This window comes from Schistocerca nitens, chromosome 1 (genome assembly GCF_023898315.1).
Source record: "Schistocerca nitens isolate TAMUIC-IGC-003100 chromosome 1, iqSchNite1.1, whole genome shotgun sequence".
In the NCBI taxonomy this organism is placed as follows: Eukaryota; Metazoa; Arthropoda; class Insecta; order Orthoptera; family Acrididae; genus Schistocerca; species Schistocerca nitens.
Window position 1 is genome coordinate 1,028,818,664 of NC_064614.1, and position 22,560 is coordinate 1,028,841,223.

The 22,560-nt window shown below is 39.2% G+C and overlaps 1 protein-coding gene and 1 long non-coding RNA gene across 3 annotated transcripts in view; one reads left to right on the forward strand and one right to left on the reverse strand.

Annotated features, from left to right (window-relative positions):
- Window positions 1-2,904: 2,904 nt before the first annotated feature.
- Window positions 2,905-6,909, reverse strand: LOC126196766 (uncharacterized). Of its 2 annotated transcripts, none has more exons than XR_007539215.1 (3): window positions 6,858-6,909; window positions 3,425-3,488; window positions 2,905-3,309 (listed from the first exon to the last, which is right to left on the reverse strand). It is a non-coding gene; the product is annotated as an uncharacterized LOC126196766 (long non-coding RNA). The 2 variants fall into 2 exon arrangements; XR_007539221.1 differs by having other exon boundaries at window positions 6,820-6,894.
- The window catches only part of LOC126196750 (centrosomal protein of 76 kDa-like), a 143,316-nt gene continuing 127,456 nt past the window's right edge, over window positions 6,701-22,560 (forward strand). The window contains exon 1 of the mRNA XM_049934589.1: window positions 6,701-7,216. Coding sequence (XP_049790546.1) covers window positions 7,148-7,216 — 69 coding nt within the window. The 5' untranslated portion in view covers window positions 6,701-7,147. The remainder of the gene's footprint in view (window positions 7,217-22,560) is intronic.

Consider the following 22,560-nt stretch of genomic DNA (forward strand, 5'->3'; position numbering starts at 1 on the left):
ATTGCAGTCATAGCAATCGAACAGCATTTGGAACACATGTAAAAGAGAGTAGACATTAAGTGAGTAATATAAATGAACAAATGGAGGTGCTACATAAAGCTCCAAAAAGTCTCTATCTCAACGTGCTCGAAGAGACTGAAATATACGCACATCAAAGAAAAACCCCAGGCCTACTACTTAATGAGCAAAGTGATTTTATGCACAGGAATTATGAGATTTTTAAAGACCTGTTTTAGGCTTACTCTTGAACGCAACAGCACGCCCCAGTGAGAGACAGCTACAGCGGAGCGGCCCTCAGCGTACTGGCGGCGAGGTGAATTGGGCGCGGCGCAAGACAACTCGGCGTGGCGTTGTATACGTTCTGACGTAGGGAAATCCACTCCACCACCAATCAAAAACAAAGAAGAGCAAACGCACATTTTCGGAAGAATATCTACATTTTAATTATATTTTATGTTTCTTTATAAAGAAATTTTAAATTAATGGAAACATTTTTCGTTTCATGGTCCACTCAAAAAGATTATTCATATGTTATTACCTTAAAAATTGTTTTATTAAAAAGAATATTCGCCATTAATATATACGACGAAATAACAGATGCACAATTGTTATAGGTAGAGGGCACTTTTTACTGTTACCAATCAGGTTACTCTTAAATACTGCGATATAATGTTTTAACAGCTTGAAATTACTTTACTTATGACAGTGAACTGTGTGTTCTGTACGGACAAGTTACTCTGTAACTACAACATATGGTATGTTGGCATTTAATACGTTCCAAAATTTCTTTTTGTAAACTAAGATATTTTTATCACTAACTGTATCCCTCTTATTAATTACATTTTTAACATTGTCTAACAGATCTGAAGATGGGCAGCTAGCCCGAAACCGGTAATTGAAAATAAAGAATAGCGATCGAAGACTGAAACGCCATATTTTATTTAATGAACGATCGCGGAGTACTCATTGAGACAACCATGTCTAGTTTTGATAAACCACACGTTTATCTGGCCTCTCAACAGATACCCCTCCGTTGTGGTTGCACCTAAGGTACGGCTATCTGTATCATTGAGGCATGGAAGCCTCCCCACCAACTGCAAGGTCTATGGTTCGTGGGGGGGGGGTTAAGGGGAATATAACTTATGAAATTAACTTAGATTTAAAAACATAGATATCTCAGGAAAGGATGAATTAATAGAGATGCGTACTAGTTAGTAAAGCACAAAAATTTTGGGTGAATTTTATAAATTTTTGGATGCTGTTACACAGTAGAATAGTAATTAAGTGTGGGGATAACGTTTTATTAGAAGCAACTGGGATATGGGATAGTGTGAAGTGGAACACACTTGCTGAGTATGCAACAATGGCATAACCAATGTGGACACTTTGAAGAAGTGAAGTGAAAACACACAGGGAGCTTATTGCTTCACAGTGTGCAAGAGAGAATGTTAGGAACACCTGTTTCAGCACTAAGACAATAGTGCATATCAGACACAATGCTCTTCTGTAATGGGGATATGTGTAGTAATTTCACCTGGGGATGACCCAGGAATGCCTTTCAGGCTGCAAACTTTGCACAAAGGAAAGATCCGAAGCTCTGAAGTTAAACATATGCCAGCTGAGGGTGCTGACAGGTTCACAAAATGAGAACACATTCAGTCACTGGTATGGGGGGAATCATGTAATTGACGGCTATAAAAGCCCTACCTCCCATCCACTCACTCTCAGAGTTATGTCATTCCATCTGCATCACTGACGTCAATGGAAGGTCAGCTGTGATAGTTGCAGGATACCTAGTGAATACAATGAAGTTTCTACAGCCACTGCCACCCTGGAGTCCGTTGCTACGAGTCCACAGCTGTCTGCCTGTGGAAGGAACTTTAACTTCGTAAGCGGTACTCCTGCCAGTCACAACAGTGACTAACTGAAAATGAGGGCTGAACCGGTCTTCCACTGATGAAGAACCAATTGGTCCATCTGCGAGCTCTTCAACTTGGGAGCAGGATGCCTGTGCTGCCACTCCTGGTAAGTACAAGTGCTGCCTTACCAACTGTGTGCCAAGACCACCTCTCAGGCTTTCCTTCATGTCACCTTGACAACCAACAACAGGGGCATGCAGATTTCTGGGGCGGAACTTAAATGCAGGGTCACTCAGTGAGAGCACTGAGAGTCTGACAGACAATGAGGTGCCACACCCCTTTTTATGTTATTTTTTTAAACTTATAATATCGGTAAATGTTATACTTAACATCCAGCTGGTGAAAACATTCAATCAGGTATGTATAGTAATTCAGCTGGACACTTTCAGATGTCTTTTCTACAAAGGTGTGCCACAATGAATTAGAATTATTTCAATGAAATAGACTAACTTTCTGCAGGCTTGGAAGAAGAGAGGGATAAAAATTTCAATCATTAGCATATCAGCAATTCCATAAAAGCTCAGTGGCTTCAATAAATAAACAACTAGAGCATTATCTTTGCTCTTGCTTCTACCTACCAACTGACAATTCACTTAAACTTCAATAACTCAAAAATCCTCCACAAGACCTTTTCATAAGCAAATAAATCTTCTCACGGTGAAATAAGATGCAAATTCCATCTACTATAGTTGAGTCACCATAAGTTGATCCTGGCAGTTGCAGTGGGCTGGGTGCAGTAGTTACGCGGGCCTGCCTTGACCAGTAACGTAATGTGATTTTGTAAATGTCTCTATGGCAACAACTTAGTGTTGTCACATCTCTGTAGACATCTGCTGTTTTTGCCTGTGACTGTTAATGGTTCAGAGTTGAAAGCTGGCAACAGCACTGCAAAATGTGAGGGACCTTCTTACTCTATATCAATTACATATCCACATAGTCATTCACATTAGAAGTGGACAAATAAACAATTTCTTACTTCCACTGATGTATTTTATTACACTGTAAGCTCTACATTAACATCAATGTTAACTGTATGTTGTCCAGACTAGAACTAACAGATTATCATTACATTTTTTTTTTATTTCCAACATTGATGGGCAATTTTTATGTTTGTTACAGACAATTAAAGCCATTATTTCCTTTGGAAATCAGAAGATGATGACAACACATGCCAACAGACTCTTCTTCTGCATGATGGCCTTGACCTGGAACATTACAACATCCACAGCCACGCTGGGCTGTAGTGACGCACCAGCCACCACATCCTCCTATCATGAGTCTACAGAGCTGGCCACAGACAATCCCAGAGCCTGCAACTGTATTTTCCTTGCTGGGAACTGATGTGCGAGTTTGTAAAACACGGGTTCAGCACGACCACTCATAGCCAGCACTGGAAACAAGAGAAACGATTGTAAAACTCTCAGAAATATATGTCTGTTGATTGAATGATGTATCATTAGTGCCCTGGTGCTCCACAGAACTTCCACCACTGTACCTTCACTCACCTATTTTAAACTCATATAGGAGGCTGTCATTGGTGGGCTCCTACAGACTGCAGAAGGAATCCCACTGTTAAACATAAAGAAGAGAGGGGCTAGATGGGGAAAAAATGGAAGTTGTTATGCAAGACATAGGGAATCCAGTATTACAGTCAGTGTTTCACAGAGATTTGGAAGACATGCAATCAAATGAGGCAAAGGAATAGATAACATTTCTTCAGAATTTCTAAAGTCATTGGAAAACTGCCAACTGAACAATTATTCATGTTGATTTGTAGAATCTGTGAGACTAGAAATCTACCATAAGACTTCTGGAAAAGTCTGCAGCTTGTGGTCCAGTAGCTAGTGTTGCTGCCTCTGGATCACATGTCCTGAGCTCGATTTCCAGCGGGGTTGGGGATTTTCTCTGCCCAGGGACTTTGTGTTTGTGTTGTCCTCATCATTTAATCATCATTAGTGGATGTGATGAGATTGGACTGTGTAAAGATTGAGACTTTTTATGGGCGCTGATGACCGCACAATTGATCACCCCACAAGCCAAACATGATCATCACTTTTGGAAAAATACCATTCACACAATTGCAATGACAGAAAGGGAAAAAAGTACAATCAGCTTAACAGCACATCCGTCAAAATTCCAGGCAAGAAAAATACCGTAAATGGGGGGTACTTTGCACCATTGAGGTAACTTTCCACCATTTTTAGAAAACTATTTTCACGACTCTAGTGGTGTCTGACGGAACTAAATCAATTTGTTTTCCCCTTTTGTCAATATATGTCATGCAAATGCATTCTGTCAACAATAATCACTGACAATGAGTATCTTTATGCACCTTCATTGTTAAAGTTAGTGAACACATGCATCTAGTGAGTGAAATAAAAGTGAAGTTAGTTATCTTCCATCACAAACAGCGTGCATAACAAGATGGCCCGCAGAAACCAGAGAGAATCTCTTCTGATCCATAGTGACACACGTCGTTAGTCCCGAGATGAGCCACCTCCTGCAGTTGGCTGCACCCTGTACCCTTCATGGCATCCGGAAGGACCCTTTTCACATCTTGGATGACTCCCTCCAGTATGCACACAGGTGGCACATTGGTTTTCCCATCCTTAGCTGCATATCCCTAAGGGGCTCCATCACCCGCCTAACATTGGAGCTTCCAATGACAAGCAATCCCAGCCTCTGCATTTTTCTGGATCTCTGAGGAAGACCGGCCACTGCCACAACAGGCGAGGCTGCCCTTGCTGGCTCAGAAGTACTTTCAGCAGCTGGCAGTGCCTCAAACCTGTTACGGAGGCTTAAGGGTACAGTCTTGCGGCCAATTCCAACTTTTGCCTTCCGCCCAGGGATTCGCGACCCCGCCACAGTTCGCCAATCACCGTCAGGCAAGTGACGACCAGCAGGGACGTCCGAATCCGTGGGCGCAGTGGCATCAGAGATCCCAGGCTATGCTGCATGTTCCAGAGGCGCCAACGCGCTCTGCTTGGGTGTCCCAATGTCGCCGTGGCCCAGGGCAACAGCCTGGAGCCTGTCGACCACGGCCAACACAGCTTCCAGCTGTTTACAGACGGTGGCCAATTCCCCCTGAATCCGTATACAACAGGCGCAGCCCCTATCCATCCCTAACAATGTTTTTTCCTCTCTTTTATCTCACAAGCCGTTCAAAACAAACAGATGACTGACGACTACGCGAATTTACGCTATACGGGTACTAAAACGCGATGCTACAACTCTCAAATACTATAATACGCCCGACATTTGTGAATTAAACTGTGCAAGTACCCAAAAGCACGCAAAGAAATGTTGAATTAAAATATACAAATAAGTGTGACTTGCTGCTGCTTATCCAAGGGCGGACGGAAAGCTCTTGTTCCCACCTGCCTCAGTATTCTAATTACAGACAAGAGTGATCAAAATTCGTAACTTAAACACAGGATAATATTTCTGAGTGAGCTATGTGTGATCCAAAAGTATACTGCACGGATTTCATCGTATTGTTAATACTGAAGTCACTACAGGTATGAAATACAGTCATCTGGTAATCTCTTAGCTCCTTCCTTATCCGAAACCGAGAAAATACATTTCAGTTCTGGAACTGTCATCTGCTATGTTGATACCGAGTTCATCAACAACAAAATCCACAAAGCCAACCAGGTGCCGCATTTTCTTCTTTTCTTTTACGACGTGCCGTTCTATATCTATATCCCGACAGCGTTTTTTTTAATATATAGTCTCATTTTGTTCGTTTTCGTTCTTTGTATCTGCTCTGTGCGGACGTCCCAATACACGCGTTTCAAATCGTCGTTGATCCATTGACAGAGGGTAGCTAACGAACACGCTGAGTTACCGTACCGGCATCTCATTTTTTTCGTTTTTGTTCGTTGTATCTGCTCGGGGCGGACGTCGCAAGACACCCGTTTCAGTTCGACGCTGATCCATTAACTCAGTTTTTTTATTACAGAGGGCTGCTAACCCTCTGACCGAACACGCTGAGTTACCGTGCCGGCAACGTTCGGCAGGTACATATGAGTGTGTCAGTTAGTGTACGTCTGACAGCTTAACAGTAGTGTTATTTTTAGGGATAAATCCTTTAAATTGGCTCCAGTTCAGTTCTTTTGGGTTCATATTGTAATGGTACAGTGGAAAATGGAAAAATTGTATGGTGTACTCGATGCTGTGAAAATGATTGTCGTGTTTCTACGACACTTACATACATCTGTGGTATAAAACAATGAACATAGTCCAAATAAAGAGTATTTGGTTTTTCATTTTTGCCTTAAAAATTAAATTATCATGTTTTCTTAATTTACGATTATCGATGTTTCATAAAATATCGATGATTAAGAATTTATATTTGAAATAAAAACAGGAATTTTGCGTGCAATATGTAATTACAAACAAGAAGACGTTTATTATTCGTAAAAATAATGATGCATTTTACAATTACGAGATGTTGGTATTTCAAACTGAACGAGAAAAAAAATACAGATGGGAGAATTGAAGCAGCGACCCATAATCTGCAATACATTCTCTATTTATAGCAGTACCGATTCGGCTACGCATTCTGTCTGCTTATTTCTTAACTATATCTTATACATTCCCTCGGAAAACTTCTAAGCCGATTATCTCTGTAGATTTATGAGAAATTTTAAGAACTACCTCTTTCCAGGCACTTATTAACCGCGTTCCATACGCGCGTTTGTTAACGGAACAGGATCAGCCTCAGCCATTTTCATACTGAATATTAACAGCGCGACAGTCAGATCACTTCAGCACAACAGTGCAGAGGCTGTGATTGTACGCGATTTTTTAAATAAAAACTACTTAGCTAAAGCGTGATTAACAGAAACGTTGATGATTGTTAACAGATTTGAAGATCTTAAAGTTTCATTTAACGTACCTTAGTAATAATATATCTAATACATAAGTAGGACCTACTTCCAAGAGCTTTCGTCACCGGTGTACGCGTGCTATGGCCTCTGACCAATCATCGCGTTTGTGTTTGTTTACATCAGGTTTACTGAACGGAGTAGTGATGTTCAAATGTTGGTTTGGTTGCAAACAGTCAAGGTTGCAGTAGCAAACATGCAATGAGTTAAAATTTGGACACCATAGCCACAGTGTTATGTTAGACTGTGCCATAGCTTTGATTTGAACGTGTATATAGTGCAATGCCTCTTACTGTGGAAACTTTATGAACAGAAGTAGTGTTTAATTAAGAGCGTAATATGGAGCTAAGCGAGGAAGACATCAATGTAGAAACGCTGAGAAAACATATTCAGTTACACCTGTATGAAGTATGTTACTTAGTATACAAATTATATACCATCATAGTGAGTCACCGAAGACACATCGATTTCTCTAAAATACGCCACTAAACACTGTAACAATTTTGCACAAAGAAATAATTACACCCGGGTTTGAAAATGAGCACCAAAAATTAACATTCACTAAATTATTCATTTAAAGCATTCTTTTCTTAATTCCGCATTTTAGTAGCCGAAATTCGGAAGAATCCATTTTCGTAAACGTTGGAACAGGCAAATATCGAATCATTTATTCCACACGATGTTAAGGGAGCGAAAAAAAAAAAATGAAGAGATTAAGAGCAATATATTTATATATCTGTGTACGCTGAGTCATGAGTCGGTCACTGAAGTCTGGTTGACAATTCTTGCCATGTTTAAACTTCGGATGTAGGAGCAACAGCTTCTATTTGTCAATTCCGAGAGTACAGGAGTTATCACGTTTACAGGTCGAAATCATACCCAGCGATACGGAGTTTTGTATAAATATGCATCGTGCTGTCGTTTCATGACTCTTATGCGTACGTTTTGCCCAGTATTGCTCATTAGGCAGTACTGAATGGCAAGCTTGGGAATTACAGCAGTCTGTAACAAGCAAACGAGCTTTTGGGCTCGTGATAACCAGTTAATCACAAATAACCAAGACTATCGAATTTAATTTTCCTGCAAAATAAAATACTAATCCACAAAACATGTTTCATTTGAAATGTAGCAATGCTAAGTAGGCGAGAAAAATATTCTTAGGTTTATGGCTCCAAGACGAACCAAAGTGGATTAAGTAGGCACATATGGTACTGAGTTTAATCATTGGTTATGTCTTAAAGAGTTCTGAAGCCTTGAACTAATAAGGAAAGCATAATTTGTGCCTACATTTAATCCCATCTCTAATATGATGTAATATTCTGGGGAAACTCATCAGTATCACTTGGTACTTTTAGAACGGTAAAGCTAACCATTATGTTTATGAATGGAAGCAAAATAAGGAGAAAATTTTGCGAACATGATTTCACAGTACTCAATACTTTTTCCCAGTCTTGTATTTCTGTCGGATAATTCATTGATGTGAATTTAGTTTCAAATGGCAAATAAACTGTCAAGTTCACAAACATAATCCTTGACTGAAGAAAAACCTCCTAGTAAATCACACCAGCACTGTGACAGTGCCTGAAGGGTACACTTCATATGGGTTTGATTTTGACTGATAGATTAATCTGATTTTTATTTGGTCCCATTTGATTAAATTATGTACAGAGTGTGTACTTGTAATATAGATCAGGTCAACTTACTTAATATCTTAAAATATTTACTCTACATTTTACAATATAGAACAACATACTAGGAGTTAGTTACATATATCATGCTACAGTATTTTCAAATGATTACAATACATATGTACAAGTAATAACAGCATTAACCTCATTCTCATCCTATATTGTTTGTACAAACTATGTACTAAATCATGATTTATGGGATGAATAAAAAAGTACGAATACATACTCCTCTACATTATAAAATTCTTTTCCATTAGCTAAGTAATCCTTTAGAAGTGTCTCACATCTTCTTTCACGTGTACCGCCCTGTGCAGTTGGGCTTATGTTTTATCAATTGTACACTTTAATATCAAGGTCGTTTTTCAGCAGCTTTCAGTCTGTGAAGTGTGCTTCTCAGCTAGCCTTTATTTCTTGTATCAGATGAATGAACATCTACATTTATTCTAGTAATGTGTTGCTTTTAATTAATGAAATTATTATTTTGTACACAGGGTGTTAGTACATCGATACAAAAGACAATAGCCTATTTTTAGATTATGGAAGGCAGTTCTGCATGAGTCTGTTTTATTTATTTATTTTTTAAATGGCCCTAAAAGCCTTTTTTGTGCAGTACAAAAATCCATTTTGTTGTATTGCTGTTGAAGTTTTCCCGAATGGAAATTCTTTACTGTAAGTTTGAAACTTTTTTACATACTCTCAAAGAACATAGTAACCAGAAAGGATATAAAGCTCCTTAAAACACTTGTTAGTTGTATTTGGGTCATTCCATGGTCGTGTGTGTGACTAGACAACAAATACACTTGCAAAAGCATCACAGATAGCACAACTTACTTGCTAAAAATTTGAAGTTCTTATGTTACAGTAGTCTGCATCTTGAGTGTCGAATGAGAAGGTATTTTCTAGATAAGTAGAGATTTTATTAAAAATGTGTTCTCTGGCTCTATAAATTTCTTTGAAATAATTTTTTGTTATAAATTAAATTTTCACTTTTAAAACAACAGAATAGAAATATCACTGGAGTGCATAGATCACATTTAAATTTTAGTTTACATGTGTGACTGTTGTGTGTGTTTAACACACGGAGACACAGTACGTTGGTGTGAAATGGGAGAAATTAAAGGGAGTTTACTGTTGAAATGAGTGTTAAAACGAATCATACATTTCAAAATATGCAGTGCAATATATGGGAAAAAATGGGCTGCAAATGTGCACAACTCGCCTGTGTTATAAATACAAATTAGGAGTTTGTGCTTTCTTCGCGATTTCTGATATGTCTCCTCAATACTTGTTTCATTTAGTGGCCAAATCCAACGCTTCACTGAGGTCCTTGTAGTTGGGTAAAACTTGATTAGTTTCTTCCTCATAGTCCTTCACTTCTACAGAATAGTCCTTCTTTCTGCAGGTTCATGCTGCAGTTAGAGAAATAAGTACAAAATTCTCTGGCTTGATGTTACTGTTTTCTTTGCTGAATGAGGCTGCTGCTTCTTATACTTGCTGATAAATTGGACCTGTCACTTATTCCTCTTGTTTAGAGTTTCCAGATATTATAAACATCCTTTCTTCAGTAGATGTAATTACATATTTAACCTTAGGAAAGGGTGAAATTGTTTGCACTTTTTTCCAGCAGCCATCCATAAATGATGATGAAGATTTAATTTCAGCAGTTGCAAAAAGCAGTGTGACATCTTTTAAATTATGTTTTGCATGTTTATAGAATTCATATGGTGAGTTTGCAATCTCTTGACATGCACCAAACACATCTTTTTAAATTTTTTCCTACACCATCAACTTTCAATTTGCCATGAGAAGTGACAGAAAAATTCCAGTCAGCAGAAATATTTAGAGTCGGACTGAAAATATGAAAAATTAGAGTGTGTAGTGATTGTTAACAGAATCTTCCGTCGGTTCTTGGTAGAACAACATTAAATGAAAAGCACGAGTTTGCTTTTGTTCTACAATATTACTTTTATTGTGTTAACTGGTTTTTGCTTTACAAGGCCATTCTCAGACATTTACTGAGTATTGTCACCAAGAAAAGAAGTTACAATGTTTACAAACAACATTGGAAGAAAAGTAACATGTCTAGACTGAAGCAGAAACATACGGTAAGTAACATCTTAGACAGTGTGAAGGGAAAAAAACAGTAAATAAATAACAGTGGAGTAGGCAGGAAAAACTTTAACACAAAATAGGAACAGCATGCCTAAGTAACAGTTTCCATTAATAAACAAAACTAATAAAATAAAATAAAATTAGTACTTGACAAGGCTACATCAGGAGGTATAAAACATGGAGAGTGATACACAAACCAATTAAAAGAAGAAACAGCTATTAATGTAACTGCAGAATATATAAGGAACTTAAGCATTATCAATAAGATAAAAAGAAATAAATAAATGCAGGAAAAGGGAGACGTTTGAGGGAACATACAGTACATGTAATCTTTAAAATGCATTACCATCGCACTCTCAAAGATTGCATTTACTCTATGTTCCTTCAAATGCCTCAATTTTCCTGCATTTATTTATTTCTGTTCATCTTATTGATATTTCTTAAGTTCCTTATGTATTCTGTATTTCCACTGATAACTGTTTCTTCTTTTAATTGGTTTGTGCATCACTCTCCATGTTTTATACCTCCTGATGTAGCCTTGTCAAGTATTAATTTTATTTTATTTTATTAGTTTTGTTTATTAATGGAAACTGTTACGTGGGCATGGTGTTCCTATTTTGTGTTAAAGTTTTTCCTTTCTACTACATTGTTATTTATTTACTGTTCAATTTTTTACTTTTTCGTTGCATTACCACCACACTGTCTAAGATGTTACTTACTGTATGTTTCTGCTTCAGTCTAGATGTGTTACTTTTCTTCCAATGTTGTTTGCTAACATTGTAACTTCTTTGGTGACTATACTCAGTAAATGTCTGAAGATGGCATTGTAAGCTGAAAACCAGTTATCATTGTGAAATGAAATGATCCCTGAAATGTGCAGGAAAGCCAGTTCCTTAATGTCTTGAGGAATGATTTTATGGAGTGTCCTGAGTGAACATTTGCTATGCAACAAACATCACTTATAAGGGCATAATTGTGGATAATACCACAATTAACCAACAACAGCATTGAAAATAGTAGTCTGTTACTGATGACAGTCAGTACTTTGAATTTCATCTTTGCCCACAGTGATCTAGTTTTCCACAAAATCCGCCTGAACAACTGCATCATGATTTACAGATGTCCTCTTTATATCTTCAAAGTGTTGAGACTGTTTTCTTTTCACATAACAATGAAGTTTGAATGCTGACAACGGCACCTATATTTTTTCACAGTTAGATAGAAATCCAGTTTTCATTACAGTTGGGGGATGTCCATCAATGTCTTTCCATTGAGGCTATTGCATTTGATTATGAATTGTTTCTTCCTCACTGATTTTGTACAAAGTTACATTTGCATCTTTCACACCTTTCTGACATGTAATCAAAGTTAACAGGGTCACATACAAGGAGTCTCGTATTCTGCATAGAAATACTCCTGTTTCTTTTCCTATATTTTCCACCAAAAACTGTATATTAGCATGGTATCTACATACACATGTGTTACGGAGCATGGAGGAAACAGGAAATACAAATGTTGGATGAACTCATAATGCTTGAATTTTTTGATCACATGGTCAGGATATTCCTTCACAAACATTGCACAGGCTTCAGCTGAAGACATCATCATTGTGCATTTCTCACCACTTCTTTTTTCCACTTTGACTAGCCTCTGTCCTTTTTACCTGATTCTGCCCTGTCAATGTCATTACGAAGATAAATCTGTATGACATTAGCTTTTATTTCTTCATTCTGAATTTTACCTCCCTTTTTTAATTTTTGAGCTAGATTCAGGTTTGTTGCAAGTTCTGGCACCTCACCGACAAACAGTTTGCCTATGACTGTTTTACGTTTACTGGTGCTCTTTGGGAAACCTCACTTCACCTTAGCAACTGCTTTCCCTACTGATTTGCTACTGCTGTGATGGCCCTTTTGTGAAGATGAAGATGCTTTGCCTGTCTTGTTGAATGATTTTATTTTTTCTCTGGGCCACTTCTGTTTAACTTGATCCCATTCAAGCTTGAGTTTTAATTTGTTTCTATCAGTTAGAAGTGCTTGTTTTTCTTTTGTCCTAAGTAATTTAAACCTTTCACATTCTTTTGATCAATGTTCTGCAAGCTTCATAGGATCCTAAGTTTTTGTATAAACACATACTTCACAGGTTCCTGTTGACGTTTTTCTGTAAACATGTGATCTCTCAGCAGAGGACATTTTTAAACTGAGGAATACTTTAGACACGTAGGAAGCAATGTGAGGCATTTAGGAAAATCCTGACACTTCTGTGGGGCTAAGGTGTTTGGAGGAAAGGTTCGTGACTGTATTTCGAGTCTGTCTTGATTCTGGACTCTGTATGGAGGTTGGGGGGGAGGGGGAGGGGAGACGAGACGTCAGGATGAGGATGAGGTAAATACAGTAGGTCCACGAGGCATGGTTTGTCAGCTATAAGGGAGTGTGGGGCAGGTTTGAAGGTTGTTATAGAGGTGGTGGATAACGATACTCCAAGGTAGGAGTAGGATGTGAACAGGGTGGAGAGTCTTCTGAGGTGCTCCTCCCATGTTCAATTCCTACTCCCGCCTCGGACTACCACCTTTTGCCCCACTCCCAAATTCAGTCATGCAGGACTTGTTCAAGACCTTCTCTCTTTCTCTCAGTCCATACAGTGGAAACACTTTATCGCTACTGACTGTACCAATCAGACTCGACCGAAGACCAATGTTGAACCCTGCCTGACTTAGTTCACACCTCCATCCAACTGTGATCCATCCCCACTGCCCCCACATCACCCTTGATAATTTTCCAGAATTTTTTAACCTCAAACCTTGCCTCACTATCATTCCCTAAATCTGTCCACGTGCAAACTAACCATACATCTGTGGAAAGAATGGCAATCCACCACTGAAAAACTGATGCCAACCTTATAACTCTACTTGCTGACAAACATTCCACCACTATTGTTTTGAACCACAATGATTATCTGGTGGAAGGACTCTGCCAGCTGTCAGATTGATCCACCTACAAATCCTGCCACAGCGACCCCATTCCAGAAATCCAACAGGATCTTCAGTTGCTCCTAAAATCCTTAGGCCCATCCTAGAACCACTCCCCATAGTCTATGTCTCTCCTCACTCCAACCTCTCCCCACACTCCTTCCTCCTACATGCTTCCAAAAGTTCATAACCTGACCACCCCATTGTGGCTGGTTGCTGTGCCCCCACTGAGAGAATATCTTCTGTTGTAGTCCCAACACCTTCAACCTATTGCACGCAACCTTTTTTTTTTTTTTTTTTTTTTTTTTTTTGCCAATGTCTTCCTAGTGGTTTGGTGCGAGGCCGACCACAAATTCCTCTCCAGTGCCAACCTCTTCATCTTAGAGTAGCACTTGCAGCCTACGTTCTCAATTATTTGCTGGATGTATTCCAATCTCTGTCTTCCTCTATAGTTTTTGCCCTCTTCAGACCCCACTAGTAGCATGGAAGTCATTCTCTGATGTCATAACAGATATCCCATCATCCTGTCCCTTCTTCTTGCCAGTGTTTTCTATGTATTACTTTCCTTCCTGATTCCTCGTAGAACCTCCTCATTGCTAACCCTATCAGTCCACCTAATTTTCAACATTCGTCTGTAGCACCACATCTCAAATGCTTCGATTCTCTTCTGTTTCGGTTTTCCCACACATGTTTCACTACCGTACAATGCTGTGCTCCAAACCTACATTCTCAGAAATTTCTCCCTCAAATCAAGTCCTATGTTTGATCCTAGTAGACTTCTCTTGGCCAGGAATGTCCTTTTTGTCAGTGCTAGTTGGCTTTTGATGTCCTCCTTGCTCCGTCGTCATTTGTTATTTTGATGCCTAGGTTGTAGAATTCCTTAACTTCATCTACTTCATCATCATCGATCCTGGTGTCCAGTTTCTCTCTGCTCTCATTTCTGCTGCTTCTCATTGCTTTCGTCTTTCTTCGACTTACTGTTAGTCCATATTCTGTACTCGTTAGACTGTTCATTCTGTTCAGCAGATTATGTAATTCTTCTTCACTTTCACTCAGGATAGCAATGTCATCAGCGAATCGTATCATTGTTATCCTTTCACTGTGAATTTTAATTCCACTCCTGAATCCTTAATTATTTCCATCAATGCTTCTTAGGTGTACAGATTAGATTAGATTAATACTAGTTCCATGGATCATGAATACGATATTTCGTAATGATGTGGAACGAGTCGAATTTTCCAGTACATGACATAATTAGGTTAATTTAACAACATACTTAAGTTAATATAACAACTTTATTTTATTGTGTTTTTTATTTTTCTTTATTTTTTATTTTTTTTATTTTTTATTTATTTTTTAATATTTTTTGTTTTTTTTTTCTTAATTTATATCTAAAAATTCCTCTATGGAGTAGAAGGAGTTGTCATTCAGAAAGTCTTTTAATTTCTTCTTAAATACTTGTTGGTTATCTGTCAGACTTTTGATACTATTTGGTAAGTGACCAAAGACTTTAGTGCCAGTATAATTCACCCCTTTCTGTGCCAAAGTTAGATTTAATCTTGAATAGTGAAGATCATCCTTTCTCCTAGTATTGTAGTTATGCACACTGCTATTACTTTTGAATTGGGTTTGGTTGTTAATAACAAATTTCATAAGAGAGTATATATACTGAGAAGCTACTGTGAATATCCCTAGATCCTTAAATAAATGTCTGCAGGATGATCTTGGGTGGACTCCAGCTATTATTCTGATTACACGCTTTTGTGCAATAAATACTTTATTCCTCAGTGATGAATTACCCCAAAATATGATGCCATATGAAAGCAATGAGTGAAAATAGGCGTAGTAAGCTAATTTACTAAGATGTTTATCACCAAAATTTGCAATGACCCTTATTGCATAAGTAGCTGAACTCAAACGTTTCAGCAGATCATCAATGTGTTTCTTCCAATTTAATCTCTCATCAATGGACACACCTAAAAATTTGCAATATTCTACCTTAGCTATATGCTTCTGATTAAGGTCTATATTTATTAATGGCGTCATACTATTCACTGTACGGAACTGTATGTACTGTGTCTTATCAAAATTCAGTGAGAGTCCGTTTACAAGGAACCACTTAGTAATTTTCTGAAAGACAGTATTGACAATTTCATCAGTTAATTCTTGTTTGTCAGGTGTGATTACTATACTTGTATCATCAGCAAGATTGAACAATGGGGTAAAAGACTACGTCCCTGTCGTACACCATTTTTAATCCAAGCACTTTGTTCTTGGTCATCCACTCTTATTATTATTATTATTATTATTCCCTCTTGGCTGTTTTACATATTGTATATTACCCATGTCTCCCTGTAGCTTATCCCTATTTTTATCAGAATTTCCAACATCTTTCACCATTTTACATTGTCGAACACTTTTTCCAGCTCGACAAATCCTATGAATGTGTCTTGATTTTACTTTAGTCTTGCTTCCATTATCAACTGCAATATCAGAATTGCCTCTATGGTACCTTTACCTTTTCTAAAGCCAAACTGATCGTCATTTAACACATACTCAATTTTCTTTTCCATTCTTCTGTGTATTATTCTTGTCAGCAACTTGGATTCATGAGCTGTTATGCTGATTGTGTGATTTGTCACACTTGTCAGCTCTTGTAGTACTCAGAATTGTGTGGATGATATTTTTCTGAAAGTCAGATGGTATTTCGCCCGACACACACATTCTGCACATCAACGTGAATAGTCATTTTGTTGCTACTCCCCTCAATGATTTTAGAAATTATGATGGAATGTTACCTATTCCTTGTGCCTTATTTTATTTCAAGTCCTCCAAAGCTCTCTTAAATTCTGATTCCTGTCTCTTCTAAATTGACACCTCTTTCTTTCTTCTTCTTCTATCATATCAGTCAAACCTGCCTCATAGAGGTCTTCAATGCATTCTTTCCACCTCTCTGTCCTCGTCTCTGCATTTAACAGGTAGAATTCCAGTTACGCTCTTAATGTTACCATCCTGGCTTTTAATTTCACCGAACATTATTTTGCCTTTCCTATATGTTGAGTTGACAAACTGAGGAGCTACTTGATTGAGACTTGGAAGCTGACATACGGCTGGAAGAGCGGTGTACTGACCACATGCCCTTCCATGTCCACATCCAGTGACGCCAATGGGCTGAAGATGACACAGCAGCTGGTCGGTACCGTTGGGCCATCATGGCCTGTTCCAGAGGAGTTTAGTTTAGTATGTGCTGAGTAAGTCTTTCTGACAATCTTTCCTTTTTTGATTTCTTCACATTTTTCATGTAGCCATTTCATCTTAGCTTCCCTGCACTTCCTGTTATTTCATTCCTCAGCGACTTGTATTTCTGTATTCCTGAATTTCCCTGACCATTTTTGTACTTCCTTCTTCCATCGATCGATTTAAGTATTTCTTCTATTACCCGTGGTTTCTTTGCAGTTACATTCTTTGTACCTAAGTTTTTCTTTCCAGCTTCTGTGCTTGTCCTTTTCAGAGATTCCCATTCCTCTTCAACTGTACTGCCTGCTGAACTATTTCTCATTGCTGTATCTATAGCTTTAGAGTATTTCAAAAGTATCTCGTCATTCCTTAGCACTTCTGTATCTCACTTCTTTGCATATTAATTCTTCCTGACTAATCTCTTAAACTTCAGCCTACTCTTCATCACTGCTGCATTGTGATCAGAGTCTATATCTGCTCCTGGGTAAGCCTTACAATCTAGTACCTGATTTCGGAAGCAATGTCTGACGATGATGTAATATTACTGAAATCTGTCCATATTATGTGGCCTTTTCCATGACTATTAGATTTTCATCTCCGTTTATGTACTGTATTACCCTTTCAGTATCCTCATATACTTCATCTTCGACTTGCGAAGTCGACATGTATACCTGAACTATCATTGTCAATTTTGGTTTAGTGTCAATTCTCATAAGAACAACTCTATCATGGAACTGTTCACATAACACACTCTCTGCACTACCTTCCTACTGATAATGAATCCTCGTCCAGTTATACCATTTTCTGCTGCTGTTGATGTTACCCTGTACTCATCTGACCAGAAATCCTTGTCTTCTTTCCATTTCACTTCACTGACCTCTACTATACCTAGACTGAGCCTTCGCATTCCCATTTTCAGATTTTTTAGCTTCCCTACCACATTCAAGCTTCTGACATTCCATGCCCCAACTCATAGATCATTATCCTTTGGTTGGGTATTAAGTCTTTTTTTTTTTTTTTTTTTTCAGTCACCTTCTCTGTGGCAGTCTCCTCCCGGGGATTCGAATGGGGGATTATTTCAGCATCTTTTGCCAATGGAGAGATCATCATGACACTTTCCCAATTATAGGTGACATGTCCCCCCCCCCCACCCTCCCCTCATGAACCATGGACCTTGCCGTTGGTGGGGAGGCAGCCACAACGGAGGGGTATCTATTGAGAGGCCAGACAAACGTGTGGTTCCTGAAGAGGGGCAGCAGCCTTTTCAGTAGTTGCAGGGGCAACAGTCTGGATGATTGACTGATCTGACCTTGTAACACTAACCAAAACGGCCTTGCTGTGCTGGTACTGCGAACGGCTGAAAGCATGGGGAAACTACAGCTGTAATTTTTCCTGAGGGCATGCAGCTTTGCTGTATGATTAAATGATGATGGCATCCTCTTGGGTAAAATATTCAGGAGGTAAAATAGTCCCCCATTCGGATCTCCGGGCCTGGACTACTCAGGGGGCTGTCGTTATCAGGAGAAAGAAAACTGGCGTTTTACTGATCGGAGCGTGGGATGTCAGATCCCTTAATCGGGCAGGTAGGTTAGAAAATTTAAAAAGGGAAATGGATAGGTTAAAGTTAGATATAGTGGGAATTAGCGAAGTTGGGTGGCAGGAGGAACAAGACTTTTGGTCAGGTGAATACAGGGTTATAAATACAAAATCAAGTAGGGGTAATGCAGGAGTAGGTTTAATAATGAATAAAAGAATAGGAGTGCGGGTAAGCTACTACAAACAGCATAGTGAACGCATTATTGTGGCCAAGATCGACATGAAGCCCACGCCTACTACAGTAGTACAAGTTTGTATGCCAACTAGCACTGTAGATGACGAAGAAATTGAAGAAATGTATGATGAGATAAAAGAAATCATTCAGATAGTGAAGGGAGATGAAAATTTAATAGTCATTGGTGACAGGAATTCGGTAGTAGGAAAAGGAAGAGAAGGAAACGTAGTAGGTGAATATGGAGTGGGGGTAAGAAATGAGGGAGGAAGCCGCCTGGTAGAATTTTGCACAGAGCATAACTTAATCATAGCTAACACTTGATTCAAGAATCATAAAAGAAGATTGTATACATGGAAGAAGCCTGGAGATACTGTCAAGTTTCAGATAGATTATATAATGGTAAGACAGAGATTTAGGAACCAGGTTTTAAATTGTAAGAGGTTTTCAGGGACAGATGTGGACTCTGACCACAATCTATTGGTTATGAACTCTAGATTAAAACTGAAGAAACTGCAAAAAGGTGGGAATTTAAGGAGAGGGGACCTGGATAAACTGACTAAACCAGAGGTTGTACAGAGTTTCACGGAGAGCATAAGGGAACAATTGACAGGAATGGGGAAAGAAATACACTAGAAGAAAAATGGGTAGCTTTGAGGGATGAAGTAGTGAAAGCAGTAGAGGATCAAGTAGGTAAAAACACAAAGGCTAGTAGAAAGCCTTGGGTAACAGAAGATATACAGGGTGTTACGAAAAGGTAGGGCCAAACTTTCAGGAAACATTCCTCACACACAAATAAAGAAAAGATGTTATGTAGACATGTGTCTGGAAATGCTTAATTTCCATGCTAGAGCTCATTTTAGCTTTGTCAGTATGTACTGTACTTCCTCGATTCACCGCCAGTTGGCCCAATTGAAGGAAGGTAATGTTGACTTCGGTGCTTGTGTTGACATGCGACTCATTGCTCTACAGTACTAGCCCCAAGCACATCAGTACGTAGCATCAACAGGTTAGTGTTCATCACGAACATGGTTTTGCGGTCAGTGCAATGTTTACAAATGCGGAGTTGGCAGATGCCCGTTTGATGCATGGATTAGCACGGGGCGATAGCCGTGGCGCGGTACGTTTGTATCGAGACAGATTTCTAGAACGAAGGAGTCCCAACAGGAAGACGTTCGAAGCAATTGATCGGCGTCTTATGGAGCACGGAATGTTCCAGCCTATGACTCGTGACTGGGCAAGACCTAGAACGACGAGGACACCTGCAATGGACGAGGCCATTCTTCGTGCAGTTCATGATAAACCTAATGTCAGTGTCAGAGAAGTTGCTGCTGTACAAGGTAACATTGACCATGTCACTGTATGGAGAGTGCTATGGGAGAACCAGTTGTTTCCGTACCATGTACAGCGTGTGCGGGCACTATCAGCAGCTGATTGGCCTCCACGGGTACACTTCTGCGAATGGTTCATCCAACAATGTGTGAATCCTCATTTCAGTGCAAATGTTCTCTTTATGGATCAGGCTTCATTCCAACGTGATCAAATTGTAAATTTTCACAATCAACATGTGTGGGCTGCCGAGAATCCGCATACAATTGTGCAATCACGTCATCAACACAGATTTTCTGTGAACGTTTGGGCAGGCATTGTTGGTGATGTCTTGATAGGGCCCCCTGTTCTTCCACCTACACTCAATGGAGCACGTTATCATGATTTCATACGGGATACTCTACCTGTGCTGCTGGAACATGTGCCTTTACAAGTACGACACAACATGTGGTTCATGCACGATGGAGCTCCTGCACATTTCAGTCGAAGTGTTCGTACGCTTGTCAACAACAGATTCGGTGACCGATGGATTGGTAGAGGCGGACCAATTCCATGGCCTCCACGCTCTCCTGACCTCAACCCTCTTTGACTTTCATTTATGGGGGCATTTGAAAGCTCTTGTCTACGCAACCCCGGTACCAAATGTAGAGACTCTTCGTGCTCATATTGTGGATGGCTGTGATACAATACGCCATTCTCCAGGGCTGCATCAGTGCATCAGGGATTCCATGCGACGGAGGGTGGATGCATGTATCCTTGCTAACGGAGGACATTTTGAACATTTCCTGTAACAAAGGGTTTGAAGTCACGCTGGTACGTTCTGTTGCTGTGTGTTTTCATTCCATGATTAATGTGATTTGAAGAGAAGTAATAAAATGAGCTCTAACATGGAAAGTAAGTGTTTCCGGACACATGTCCACATAACATATTTTCTTTCTTTGTGTGTGAGGAATGTTTCCTGAAAGTTTGGCCGTACCTTTTTGTAACACCCTGTATGGAATTTAATTGATGAAAGGAGAAAATATAAAAATGCAGTAAATGAAGCAGGCATAAATGAATACAAATGTCTCAAAAATGAGATCGACAGGAAGTGCAAAATGGGTAAGCAGGGATGGCTAGAGGACAAATGTAAAGATGTAAAGGCTTATCTCACTAGGGGTAAGATAGATACTGCCTACAGGAAAATTAGAGAGACCTTTGGAGAAAAGAGAACCACTTGTATGAATATCAAGAGCTCAGATGGAAACCCAGTTCTAAGCAAAGAAGGGAAAGCAGAAAGTTGGATGGAGTATATAGAGGGTCTATACAAGGGCGATGTACTTGAGGACAATATTATGGAAATGGAAGAGGATGTAGATGAAGATAAAATGGGAGATATGATACTGCGTGAAGAGTTTGACAGAGCACTGAAAGACCTGAGTCGAAACAAGGCCCCAGGAGTAGACAACATTCCATTAGAACTACTGACGGCCTTGGGAGAGCCAGTCCTGACAAAATTCTACCATCTGGTGAGCAAGATGTATGAGACACGCGAAATACCCTCAGACTTCAAGAAGAATGTAATAATTCCAATCTCAAAGAAAGCAGGTGTTGACAGATGTGGAATTTACCGAACTATCAGTTTAATAAGTCACAGCTGCAAAATACTAACGCGAATTCTTTACAGACGAATGGAAAATTGGTAGAAGCCGACCTCGGAGAAAATCAGTTTGGATTCTGTAGAAATATTGGAACACGTGAGGCAATATTGACCGTACGACTTATCTTAGAAGAAAGATTAAGGAAAGACAAACCTACATTCCTAGCATTTGTAGATTTAGAGAAAGCTTTTGACAATGTTGACTGGAATACTCTCAAATTCTAAAGGTGGCAGGGGCAAAATACAGGGAGCGAAAGGCTATTTACAATTTGTAGAGAAACCAGGTGGCAATTATAAGAGTCGAGGGGCATGAAAGGGAAGCAGTGTTTGGGAAGGGAGTGAGACAGGGTTGTAGCCTCTCCCCGATGTTATTCAATCTGTGTATTGAACAAGCAGTAAAGGAAACAAAAGAAAAATTTGGAGTAGGTATTAAAATCCGTGGAGAAGAAATAAAAACTTTGAGGTTCACTGATGACATTGTAATTCTGTTAGAGACAGCAAAGGACTTGGAAGATCAGTTGAATGGGATGGACAGTGTCTTGAAAGGAGGATATAACATGAACATCAGCAAAAGCAAAATGAGGATAATGGAATGTAGTCGAATTAAGTCGGGTGATGCTGAGGGAATTAGATTAGGAAATGAGACATTTAAAGTAGTAAAGGAGTTTTGCTATGTGGGGAGCAAAATAACTGATGATGGTCGGAGTAGAGAGGATATAAAATGTAGACTGGCAATGGCAAGGAAAGCGTTTCTGAAGAAGAGAAATTTGTTAACATTGAGTATAGATTTAAGTTTCAGGAAGTCATTTCTGAAAGTATTTGTATGGAGTGTAGCCATGTATGGAAGTGAAACCTGGCTGATAAATAGTTTGGACAAGATGAGAATAGAAGCTTTCAAAATGTGGTGCTACAGAAGAATGCTGAAAATTGGATGGGTAGATCACATAACTAATGAGGAGGTATTGAATAGAATTGGGGAGAAGAGGAGTTTGTGGCTCAACTTGATTAGAAGGA